The following is an 11984-nucleotide window of genomic DNA, read 5'->3' as shown; positions in this document are numbered from 1 at the left end:
AGGCTCCTGTAACAAAACACCTCAGATCGGCACCTTAAACAACAGAAGAGTATTTCCTCACCGTTCTGGAGGGTGGAAGTCCAAGATTAAGGTGCCGGAAAATGCAGTTTCTGGTGAGGGGTTCCTGCCCACTCGCGGAAGGCAGCCCCTTGCTGCGTCCTCCCCTGGGGGGGAGTGCTCTCTGGGTGCCTCTTTCTCCCCTAATAAGGACACCAGCCCTGTTAACTTAGGGCCACACCCTTTGACCTCACTTAATCTCGATCGCCTCCTAAGAGTCCTGTCTCCTGAAACAGTGACCGTGGGATCCAGGGCTTCAACGCAGGAATTTTGGGAAGGCACAATTCATCCCAGAACAACAGTCAGTTTAGACGGTGACAGTAGATGCAGGGCTGCCATCATCAACAATGTCCTGCCCAAAAGTCACTGGACGTCCAAAGACACAGAAAAATATGACCTATGTTAAAAAAAAAAAAAAAAGAAGAAGAAGAAAAGAAAGTTACTAAAAACTGACACTGAGTAGACCCAAAGTTGTATTCAGAAGATAAAGGTCTAAAGCAGCCATTATAAGTAGTTTTAAAAAAGCAAGATAGGCCGGGCGCGGTGGCTCACGCCTGTAATCCCAGCACTCTGGGAGGCCGAGGTGGGTGGATCACAAGGTCAGGAGATTGAGACCATGGTGAAACCCCGTCTCTACTAAAAATACAAAAAATTAGCCGGGCGCGGTGGCGGGCGCCTGTAGTCCCAGCTACTTGGGAGGCTGAGGCAGGAACCCGGGAGGCGGAGCTTGCAGTGAGCCAAGATCGTGCCACTGCACTCCAGCCTGGGGGGACAGAGCGAGACTCCCGTCTCAAAAAAAAAAAAAAAAAAAAGCAAGATATACTCTAAGGAAAGAAATAGTGACATGATAGTATTAAAGGACTAATTGATAAAGAAAGAATTAAGGAGTGAATGTAGGAGATCAGATCAGGAAATCAACAGCAAAATGGAAATTATAAAAAAGAAAAAATTATGGAACTGAAAGGTGCAGTAAGTGAAAAATTTACTGGAAGGAATAGATTGGCCATGGCAAAAATAAGGTCCATGAATTTGAGCACAAATCAATGTAAATTATCCAATCTGAGGAACAGAGAAGAAAATGGTTGATAGCACCTCAAAGATCTGTGGGGCAAGATAAAAAATGTAAACTAGCCTGAGAAAGAAAAGAGAGTGAGAATATATGAAGAAATGTGGCCAGAATAACCCAAACTTGATGAAAACATCAACTTAGATAGCCCAGAGGCTCAGAGAAACCCAGGCGGGATGAAAAAAAAGCCTCACAAAAATCACACCTAGGGACATTATAGTCAAAGCACTGCCAACCAATGATTTGGATAAAAATTTAAGAGGATCTGTGGGTAAAACACAGGACACAGCCAGGCTTGGTGGCTCACACCAGTAATCCCAGCACTTTGGGAGGCCGAGGTGGGAGGATCACTTGAGGTCAGGAGTTTGAGACCAGCCTGGGCAACATAGTGAGTCTTCATCTCTCTTTAAAAACAAACAAACAGGCCGGGCGCGGTGGCTCAAGCCTGTAATCCCAGCACTTTGGGAGGCCGAGACGGGTGGATCACAAGGTCAGGAGATCGAGACCTTCCTGGCTAACACGGTGAAACCCTGTCTCTATTAAAAAATACAAAAAACTAGCAGGGCGCGGTGGCGGCCGCCTGTAGTCCCAGCTACTCGGGAGGCTGAGGCAGGAGAATGGCGTGAACCCGGGAGGCAGAGCTTGCAGTGAGCTGAGATCCGGCCACTGCACTCCAGCCTGGGCGACAGAGCGAGACTCCGTCTCAAAAAAAAAAAACAAAAAAAACAAAAAAAAAAACAAACAAACAGGCCGGGCGCGGTGGCTCACGCCTGTAATCCCAGCACTTTGGGAGGCCGAGGCGGGTGGATCACCTGAGGTCGGCAGTTCAAGACCAGCCTGACCAACATGGAGAAACCCCGTCTCTACTAAAAATACAAAATTAGCCAGGCATGGTGGCACATGCCTGTAATCCCAGCTACTCGGGAGGCTGAGGCAGGAGAATCACTTGAACCCGGGAGGTGGAGGTTGCGGTGAGCTGAGATCGCGCCACTGCACTCCAGCCTGGGCAAAAAGAGCGAAACTCCATCTCAAGAAAAAAAAAATAAATAAATAAATAAAAATAAAAAAATAAAAACAAACAAGCCAGGTGCGGTGGCTCATGCCTGTAATCCCAGCACTTTGGGAGGCCGAGGCGGGTGGATCACGAGGTCAGGAGATCGAGACCATCCTGGCTAGCACGGTGAAACCTCGTCCCTACTAAAATTTAAAAAATTAGCCGAGTGTGGTGGCGGGCGCCTGTAGTCCCAGCTGCTGGGGAGGCTGAGGCAGGAGAATGGCATGAACCCGGGAGGCAGAGCTTGCAGTGAGCCGAGATCGCACCACTGCACTCCTGCCTGGGCGACACAGTGAGACTCCATCTCAAAACAAACAAAGAAACAGAAAAAGACAGGGCATGATATAGTTTGGCTCTGTGTCCCCACCCAGATCTCATGTGGCATTATTGTAATGCCCAGTGTTGGAGGTAGGGCTTGGTTGGAGGTGATTGGATCACGGGGATGGATTTACCCTTGTTCTTGTGATCGTGAGTGAGTTCTCAGGAGATCTGCTTGTTTAAAAGTGTGTAGCACTTCCCCTTTCATTCTCTCTCCTGCTGGCCATGTAAAGACTTACCTGCTTCCCTTTCACTTTCAACTATGATTGAAAGTTTCCTGGCTGGGTGCAGTGGCTCACGCCTGTAATCCCAGCACTTTGGGAGACTGAGGCAGGAGGATTACCTGAGGTCAGGAGTTTGAGACCAGCCTGGCTAACATGGTGAAACCCCGTTTCTACTAAAAATACAAAAAATTAGCCAGGTGTCGTGGTGTGCACCTGTAATCCCAGGTACTTGGGAGGCTGAGGCAGGAGAATCGCTTGAACCCAGGAGGCAGAGGTTGCAGTGAACCGAGATTGCATCATTGCACTCCAGTTTGGGCAAAAAAAAAAAACAAAGGAAGTTTTCTCAGGCCTCCACAGCCGTGCTTCCTGTACAGCCTGTGGAACCATGAGCCAGTTAAACTTCTTTTTTTCATAAATTACCCAGTCTCAGGTAGTTCTTTATAGCAATGTGAGAATGGACTAATACAGGGCATAACTGGGGGGACACAATGGCTGTCTTCTCATGGCAAATGGAAACCAGGAGATGACGATAGGGAATCGTTACATTGCTGAAAAAAAAAATCAAAGCAGATCTCTATATCTAGGACAGATATCCTTCAAAACTGAGGGTCAAATAAACATACTTTGAGACAAATGGAAGTGGAGGGAATTTATCTCTAACACAGCTTCAGTACAATAAATAAATGCCAAGGATATTCCTCAGGCAGAGGGGAAATGACTCTGGATGGCCACTCAGGTCTGCAGGAAGAAGATCCGTGTGACAAACGGGGACCAAGTGAGTCCATTGGAACCTGCATTCCTTGTCCTCCATTTGGTTACTTAATTATGTCAGCATGAACTCAGTAGTTCCTGTTTTCTTCCATAGGTTACAACTGATGAATATCGTTTCTACCCAATGGGAGTGCCTTCGAAGTGGCTTCAGAATATTGTTGGCACATTCCCCGATTCCTTGGGCACATTTTTGCTTTTTGGCACAAAAAACATTCCAAGTTCCTCTTATGTTTTCTGTATACAGGCTTTGAATAATTCACCTTTTCGTATAGAACGGTGTTGAGAAACCAAGCTCTGAGTGTTTGGCGTGCTTGCTTTTACTTTTACTGGGTCTGATTGTATCTAAACCTTCTCAGCAGACAGAGCCAGGACTTTCCTTCATCCCCTTCCTCCCTCCTTCTTCTTCCCGTCCCCTGCCTCCCTCTCTCTCTCTCCTTCTTCCCTTCCCCTCCCATTTCTCCCTCCTTCCTCCCCCCGCCGGCTTTCCATCCCTCCCTTCCCTCCTTCCTTCCTTTCCTCCTCCCTCTCTCCTTCCCTCCCTGCCTCTCCTTATCTGTCTACCAAAATCGGAGTTCACATGGATACTTCCAATTCCAGCCCAACGCCACAGGGTTCACTTTGATCTCTCCCCTTTCTATATGTCTACATTTATAATTCTCTTTTCCAACACAGATAAACCCATTATCCTTAATATATTTACTCATTAGGTCCCTTCTAGAGTGCATGGAAAGTGTATCAGAATTGCTCACCCAGGCCGGGCGCAGTGGTTCATGCCTGTAATCCCAGCATTTGGAGAGGCTGAGGCAGGCAGATCCCGAGGTCAGGAGTTCGAGACCAGCCTGACCAACATGGTGAAACCCCGTCTCTACTAAAAATACAAAAATTAGCTGGACATGATGGCGCGTGTCTGTAATCCCAGCTCTCAGGAGACTGAAGCAGAAGAATCACTTGAACCGGGGAGGTGAAGATTGCAGTGAGCCGAGATTGCACCACTGTACTCCAGCCCAGATGACGGAGTGAGACCCACATCTCAAAACAAAACAAAACAAAACAGAATTGCTCGTCCAAACCACCGTGAACCATGAGCCTGTCGACGACAGCTTAGGATGTGTTTGTAGCTCCTTCTGCCATTAGCCCGAGAATACAGAGAAAAACTACTGTTCAGAAGTTACCGGGAGGCAGTCCTTTCCCCTTTAGTGTGGCTGTCATTTATCTATAATACAACTGTATCCCATGTTTGGAATTTGTTTATTTTACTTTTGAGTATAACGGTATAGTATACCAAATTACTTTGATTCCAAAGTCAAAACTATACAAAAAGATTTACTCAAAAAAGTCTAAATTCCTCCCCCAACTCTGTTCCAGCTCCCAGCCCTGGCAAGGAACTAGTCTCGTTAGACTCTGAGGTTTATCCTATGCTTTTTGTTTTTGTTTGTTTGTTTGTTGTTTTTTGAGACAGAATCTTACTCACTCTGTCACCCAGGCTGGAGTGCAGTGGCGCAATCTCGGCTCACTGCAACCTCCGCCTCCCAGGTTCAAGCGATTCTCCTGCCTCAGCCTCCCGAGTAGCTGGGATTACAGGCATGTGCCACCACGCCTGGCTAATTTTTGTAATTTTAGTAGAGACGGGGTTTCACTATGTTGGCCAGGCTGGTCTCGAACTCCTGACCCCAGGTGATCTGCCGGCCTCGGCCTCCCAAAGTGTTGGGATTACAGGCGTGAGCCACCATGCCCGACTGATGCTGTGTGCTGTTTTGTGGCTACCTCGAAAACCAGCCTCCCGCCGCCCTGAAGGACACTGTGGGGCTAGCAGGTGTTTCCTTGTCAGAGGCCTGGTCCAGCTGCTTGACTTCCTCCTTTTTGTATTTTTATTTTAGAGATGGGGTCTTGCTGTGTCGCCCAGGCTGGAGTGGAGTGGCACTATCACAGCTCACTGCAGCATCAACCTCCTGGGCTCAAATGATCCTCCCACCTCAGCCTCCAAGTAGCTGGGACCAAAGGAGCACGCCACCATGTCCAGCTAAGTTTTAAATTTGTTTGTAGAGACGAGGTCTGGCTACGTTGCCCAGACTGGTCTCGAACTCCTAGACTCAAGTGATCCTCCCGCGTCAGCCTCCCAAAGTGCTGGGATTACAGGTGTGAGCCACCACGCCTGGCCATGGCTCCCTCCTGAAGGCTCCAGGCCTAAGTGTCCCGCCCCCTTGTTCTGTGGCTCAGCCCCTGGGCAAATCCTGCTTGCCATGGCTTTGGCTGACACTTCCATGGCCCCACTGCCCGTTCAGTCTTCACAGGCTCGGCCCCCAGTAGCTGCGTGGTTTCTGCCTTCTTCTTGCATTCTGGTGGTCACAGGCCCTGCTGCGTGGGTACAGGGCAGGCGGCCAGGGCTGCAGTGTAAGCTCTGTGAGTGCAGGCGGCCCTGGGCACTGCAGCCTTGTTGCATGGACATGCTCCTTGCACCTCTGTTGACGAATGAGTGAAGGTGTGTGGGAGTGAATCCCGGAGGGTTCAGGCCACGGCACTGGGGGAGGACCCTCCCGGCTGCCTCCCAGTGGGCTTCAGGGGCTCAGATAGACCCTGACGAGCACCTCTGTCCTCTGCTCCTGGACAGGGGCTGCAGAGAGCTCTCAAGGGTCCTTGGGAGGCACAAGCAGGCCAGGGTCCCAGGGAGGGGAGGCAGGAGGCAGCAGGGCCGGACGGTGCGGTGCAGGGGTGAAAGGAACAGGACAGTCCGGTCTGGGGGTGCTGGCTGTGGGGGACAGGAGGCCAGGCCACAAAGCAGAATGGTGTGTGGGCCAGGAGGGGGTGGGAGCTTTAATCAAAAGGCTTTCAGGGACTTTTTATATTTAATGATTGAAACAAAAGATATCCAAAACCGCAGTTCCTAAGAACCGCTTGTTCTTACCCTGCTTGTACCTCTCCTAGGGCTTGACCCTGGCCTCCCGCCGGGCCTGGCAGCGGACAGCAGGGTCCCTGCTTCCCAAACCGGGTGAGGGAGAGCGTGGGTCCCCAGGAAGCGGGGAGGTGATGCAGCTGGCTTTAGGATGCCCATTCTGGAACCTTCTGGTGGAAGGAAGCAGAGATCAGTACAGTGTGGTGGATGCACACACTCCAGACCCTCTCCCGGCTGTGCAGCTGTCTGATCTGGGCTCAGAGGCTGCCACTGCTCAGTGCCCCCCTGGATAATTTTGCAGGAGGCCAGGAGGGTTCCTGGCAGTTAGTGCCGCCCACACGGAGAAATTCAGAGCTGTATAAATGGGTCTCCAGGGCCTAGAGGGACTGCACATCTTGGGCCTGAGGCGTGGTGTGGACCTGGGAGGATGGGTGGCCTACTGCTGGCTGCTCTTCTGGCTTTGGTCGCGGTGCCCAGGGCCCAGGCCGTGTGGTTGGGAAGACTGGACCCTAAGCAGGTACAGTCCTCCTGGGGTGGAGAAAGCTGGTCCTCAGGGGCCGGCCCCTCCTTTAAAGTCACACAGCTTCTGGGTCCCCCAGGGCCAGCCCAGACCAGCATGGGCAGTGGGGAATGAGTTGGGCCAGCCCTTGGGTCCCAAAGGCAGGAGGGGTGAATGCTGGAGGGTTGGAGGCTGGAGGATTGGAGCTGGAGACTGGAGGTTGCAGGGCTGGAGAGCTGGTGGCTGGAGGGCTAGAGGCTGGAGGCTAGAGGGGTGGAAGGCTGGAGGGCTGGAGGCTAGAGGCTACAGGGCTGGAAGGCTGGAAGCTGGAGGGTGGGAAGGTTGGAGGCTGGAAGCTGGAGGGCTGGATGGTTGGAGGGTGGAGGCTGGAGGCTGCAGGGCTGGAGGCTGGAGGGCTGGAGAGCTGGTGGCTGGAGGGCTAGAGGTTGGAGGCTAGAGGAGTGGAAGCCTGGAGGGCTGGAGGCTAGAGGTTGCAAGGCTGGAAGGTTGGAGGCTGGAGGGTTGGAGGCTGGAGGCTGAGGCTGGAGGCTAGAAGGGTGGAAGGCTGGGGGCTGTAGAACTGGAGGCTGGAGACTGAAGGGCTGGAGGCTGGAGGGCTGGAGAGCTGGAGGCTGGAGGGTAGAGGGGTGGAAGGCTGGAGGGCTGGAGGCTAGAGGCTGCAAGGCTGGAGGGTTGGAGGGTGGAGGCTGGAGGCTGCAGGGCTGGCGGCCCTCACAGGAGCGGCCTCAATGCAGCTTCTTGGGCCCTGGTACGTGCTTGCGGTGGCCTCCCGGGAAAAGAGCTTTGCAGTGGAGAAGGACGTGAAGAACGTCGCGGGGGTGGTGGTGACCCTCACTCCAGAAAATAACCTGCGGCTGCTGTCCTCTCAGCACGGGTGAGTGGGGTGGGTCCTGCCAGGCCTTCCCGCACGCAGGCCTGTGGCTCAGGCACATCACGTCCTTTGCACATCTGCTCCCGGGCACCATGGCCTGGGGGTTCCCACGGCCCCCCTGCACTCCCCTCACTTTTCCCGCTGGGCTTTGCGCAGAGCCACCAGCCCTCTGCCCAGCTACTCACATCTGTGTCCCTGGGGCCTCCGGGTGGGACTCCCACCTTCAATACCACGGCCGGGCACCGCTCTGACCACGCCCCTTGATGCATCCCTGTCCTGGGCCATCTGGCTGCAGGCTGGGGTCAGAGCTGGGGAAGCCGGTCCTCTCGGCAGGCTTTTCTGGGAAATCTGTTTAAAGGAGGGTAATGCATTTGGGCCTAAGAACCACTGGTTCTTTTATAATATAAATCCCCAAACAATATGGTCATGCAGGCTGTCAGCCAGACTGGCCTTGTGGCCTCAGGCCAGTGCACCTGACCACACGCACGGCTGGTGGCAGTGTGCAGGGATGGGTGTCCAGCCTTCAATTCTCCAACCTTCCAGCCTCCAACCCTCCAGGCCTCCAGCCTCCAACCCTCCAGCCTCCACCCCTCCTGCCCTGAGGCTCCTGCCTTTGGGACCCCCCCAAGGGCTGGCCCAACTCATCCCCCACTGCCCATGCTGGTATGGGCTGGCCCTGGGGGACCCAGAAGCTGTGTGGCCTTAAAGGAGGGGCCGGCCCCTGAGGTCGTGCTATGTAGAGGACACCTATAGGGCAGCCAGGCTGTAGGGGTAGCCATGCTGGGGCAGGAGTCAGTGCCTGCCTCCCTTCGCAGAAGAGTGGCCTGCTGGGTGGCGTGGTGGGCGTCTACCCCCGGCAAGCTGGTGGCAGAGCCCAGGCCTGAACCACTGAGCCAGACAGAGAGCCCAGAGAGGAGAACCTGCCCTCCTACCCAGCATGCCCTCCCCCTGCACCTGTGCCTGGAGGCTATGGGCAGGGGCCCTGCTGCACCCCCCCCCAAGGCCAGGCCTGGCCTCAGGGTGAGCTGGGACCAAGGGCCTCCAGGCTGAGGTGGCACCTCACACACGGCTTTCCTAGTTCTTCTTGCTGTTCTCCCGCGTGGAATTCAGCCTCAGCTTCCTTCGTTGGCGAATGTCATTGCACCTTTGCTGGGTTTTTCTCACTCTGGGGACTGACCACTTAGGGAGCAGCGGCCTCTTCCCCTGAGTTGCGGGCGAACCTCCCGTCTGTTGAGTCTCCTGTTGCGTCCTCAGCAGCATTCAGCGTTCCTGGTGGAGATCTGGCACTGAGGATCTCTCAGGAGGTGAATGGGAGTGTCCGCCCCTCTTAGGACTCCCACGCCGTCCACTCTCTGAGAGCAGGTTTCCGGGTATCGGGGCATCTGGCAGAAGATGGAAGCTCTGGCCTCGCTGCCGGCTGGCCTGGCCTGGACTCGACTCCTGAGCTCCGTCTCCTCTCACCGGGCCCCGGGGTCTTGATCCTGAGTGGGTGATGGGCCTCTTCTTTTCCAGGCTGCAGGGGTGCAGCCAGAGTGTCACGGAGCTGTTGAAGCGAAACTCCGGATGGGTGTTTGAGAATCCCTGTGAGTCTGACCACCACGGCCTCACCCAGGCCGTTCTTCCCTGCAGCATCCCCAGGCCCCCTGCGGCCAGGGACGGAGGGCTGACTCCACTCCCGAATGCCAGGAGGCTACAGGTTCTGGTCTTAGGATTGGTGCCCATCCTGAGGGTGAAGAGAGGCCCCTGGACGGAGAACTGGAACCTTGCTCCCAGCAGGCTCATATGCCAGTGGAGTCCAGCCAAGGTCCCCATAGGTGCAGAGGGCAAGGGGCCTGTCCAGTGGCTGTCCATAGGGACAGGGCTGGGCCAGTGTGACCCAGCCACTCCTCGTTCACACCCGGGACAGGCTGGGCAGTGCTCGTCTGTCTGTCTGTCTGTCTGTCCATCAGTCTCTGAAAACCCCTTGATACTGGCACCAGGTGGGGTCGGGGTCGGGGGACAAAGCTTGGGGGCTCTGGGTGTGCTTCGAGGGGTCTCCTGGGGTTGGGGGCTCTCACTTGAATTGGACCCTCCGTCCCTGTGGCCAGCACCAGCTCAGTAGCCCCTGGACGGATACAGCAGCTGCCCTCCCCCACGGCGGGGGATTTGTTTCCCAGCAATAGGCGTGCTGGAGCTCCGGGTGCTGGCCACCAACTTCAGAGACTATGCCATCATCTTCACTCAGCTGGAGTTTGGGGACGAGCCCTTCAACACGGTGGAGCTGTACAGTGAGTGCGCCGTGCGGGGGCCACGCGGGGAGCTGTGTGGTGGGTGGGCCACTCGGGGCCTCATGCAGGCCAAGTTCCCCCACCTTGAGGGGGAGGAACTTGCACTGGAGGTGGCCTTGGAAGGGCCATGGCCAGCATCCCAGGGTAGGCGGTCTCCTCCCTGACCCTTCCCAGCCCCTCCCTGGTCCCTCCCTGACCCCTCCCCGGCCCCTCCCTGGCTCCTCCTTGGCCCCGCCCCAGCTCCTCCCTGGCCCCTCCCCAGCTCCTCCCTGGCCCCTCCCCAGCTCCCCCCTGGTCACTCCCCCTCTCCTCCCTGGCCCCTCCCCAGCTCCGCCCTGGCCCTGCCCTGGCTCCTCCTTGGCCCCGCCCCAGCCCCTCCCCAGCTCCCCCCAGCCCCTCCCCGGCTCCTCCCCGGCCCCTCCCCGGCTCTCAGAGGTTGCTCCCTCCTGCACTGCCCTGGTGCCCTTAGGTCGGAGGGAGGCAGCCAGCCAGGAGGCCATGGGACTCTTCACCAAGTGGAGCAGGGGCCTGGGCTTCCTGTCACAGCAGCAGGCCCAGCTGCAGAAGGACCGTGAGTGCCCACCGGAGATGCCATAGGGGAGGCTTGGGGCAAGTTCTGGTGCCCACAGGGCATGATGGGGTGGCACAGACCCTGGGGCTGATTCTGGCTTCTGCCTGACTCAGTCACTCTCAGGGTCTTCACCTGCCCCTGCCCACAGTCAGGCCTGGGGGCTGGCCCCCACAACAGACGAGTCCTGTGGGTGGGGCCCTGGGGGGCTCAGTCCTTTTTCACAGCCAGTCTTGCCTCCCCTTCTAGTCACCTGTGCTCACAAGATCCTCTCGGTAAGCCGCCGTCCTGAGCCTCACCCTGGGCTCCCCTGGGGGTTGGGGTGGGGGAGGCCACCCTACGCACAGTGGGCGGGAGGACCCTCTGCCCAAGCCCACGGGTTCATGGCTCCACTGCCTCTAAGGTGGCTGAGGGTGTGGAGGGCGCCTCCGTGGTGGGCTGGGCCCCTCACACTTGTCTTGATTTTCAGTGAGTGCTGCGTCCCCAGCAGGGACAGCGCCCGCAGGGTCCTGTGACCCGGCCAGGGTCCGCCCATTTCGCTCAGCGGCTCCCAGGGCTCAGCTCCAGCTCAGAATAAAGCAATTCCACAGCAAACCAGGAGTGCTCTTGACTGGGGGCCAGCCGGGGATTGCGGGGAGGATGGCAGGGGTCGTCACCAAGGGCCAAGCCACAGAACCATAGAGCCAGCTGCAGAGAAGACGTGTGCCCAACCCAGTCCCTTGCCAGAGTCCCTCTGGGTCTTCAGACACCCAAATTCAGGTCCCGGCTTGGAGGTGGGGGCTGGTCGGGGGACACAGCCTGGGAGGAAGCCAGCAATGACGTCCACCAGGACCACGGCTGGGATGCCACAGGCTCCACAGATTGCCTAGGACAAGAGCGCGGAGGCTGGTGGGGCTCAGAGGGGCCCCTGACCCCCCAGGCTCAGGCTTCTCTGGGCTGGGGTTGTGGCTCTTGCCTGGGCAGGGACGGGGACCCCAGATGCCCGAGCCTGCAGGTCCTCCTGTGTTCTGTTGGGGTGTGGGGGGCTGCCTGCCGTGCTGGGAGAAGCACAGGCCGTGGGGGCCTGGGGGCTAGATGCGGGGCTGGGGACTGTTCGAGGCTCATGCTGGGGTGAGGTGAGGCGCACACAGATGCTTTGACCTGCAAGGCTGGGTATGCACACACGTGCACATATGAGCACATACCCACACATGCACACACACACACTCACGGGCGCGGGCACACAGCCCCGGCCCACCCTTCGGTGCCTGCTCAGGTGCTGTGGTGCCAGGCCCTCAAGAAGGTGGCAGGGGCAGTGTGTGTGGCTGCCGCATGGTGCTCCCCACGTCCACATATGCCCCAGAAGGGCTACGACCAGCCCTTTGCCTGTCACCTGGGA

General features: G+C 56.5%; 1 protein-coding gene across 1 annotated transcript; it reads left to right on the top strand.

The window, feature by feature from the left end:
• Positions 1 to 6807: 6807 nt before the first annotated feature.
• Positions 6808 to 11078, top strand: LOC105472049 (lipocalin 6). The gene is made up of 7 exons (XM_071077427.1): positions 6808 to 6897; positions 7635 to 7774; positions 9284 to 9354; positions 9928 to 10038; positions 10508 to 10609; positions 10856 to 10881; positions 11010 to 11078. The coding sequence occupies exons 1-7, from the start codon at positions 6808 to 6810 to the stop codon at positions 11076 to 11078; spliced, it is 609 nt and encodes a 202-aa protein (XP_070933528.1).
• The last annotated feature ends 906 nt before the right edge of the window (positions 11079 to 11984 follow it).

The sequence above is a fragment of the Macaca nemestrina genome, chromosome 14 (assembly GCF_043159975.1).
Source record: "Macaca nemestrina isolate mMacNem1 chromosome 14, mMacNem.hap1, whole genome shotgun sequence".
NCBI lineage: Eukaryota > Metazoa > Chordata > Mammalia > Primates > Cercopithecidae > Macaca > Macaca nemestrina.
This window is presented reverse-complemented; position numbering and strand designations above follow the sequence as displayed.

Bases quoted from the DNA above. Each gene is read 5' to 3' on its own strand.
- LOC105472049 (XM_071077427.1), top strand. From the start codon at position 6,808: ATGGGTGGCCTACTGCTGGCTGCTCTTCTGGCTTTGGTCGCGGTGCCC. The intron at 10,039-10,507 runs GTGAGTGCGCCG...TGGTGCCCTTAG, and splicing joins CAACACGGTGGAGCTGTACA to GTCGGAGGGAGGCAGCCAGC. The intron at 10,610-10,855 runs GTGAGTGCCCAC...CTCCCCTTCTAG, and splicing joins GGCCCAGCTGCAGAAGGACC to TCACCTGTGCTCACAAGATC.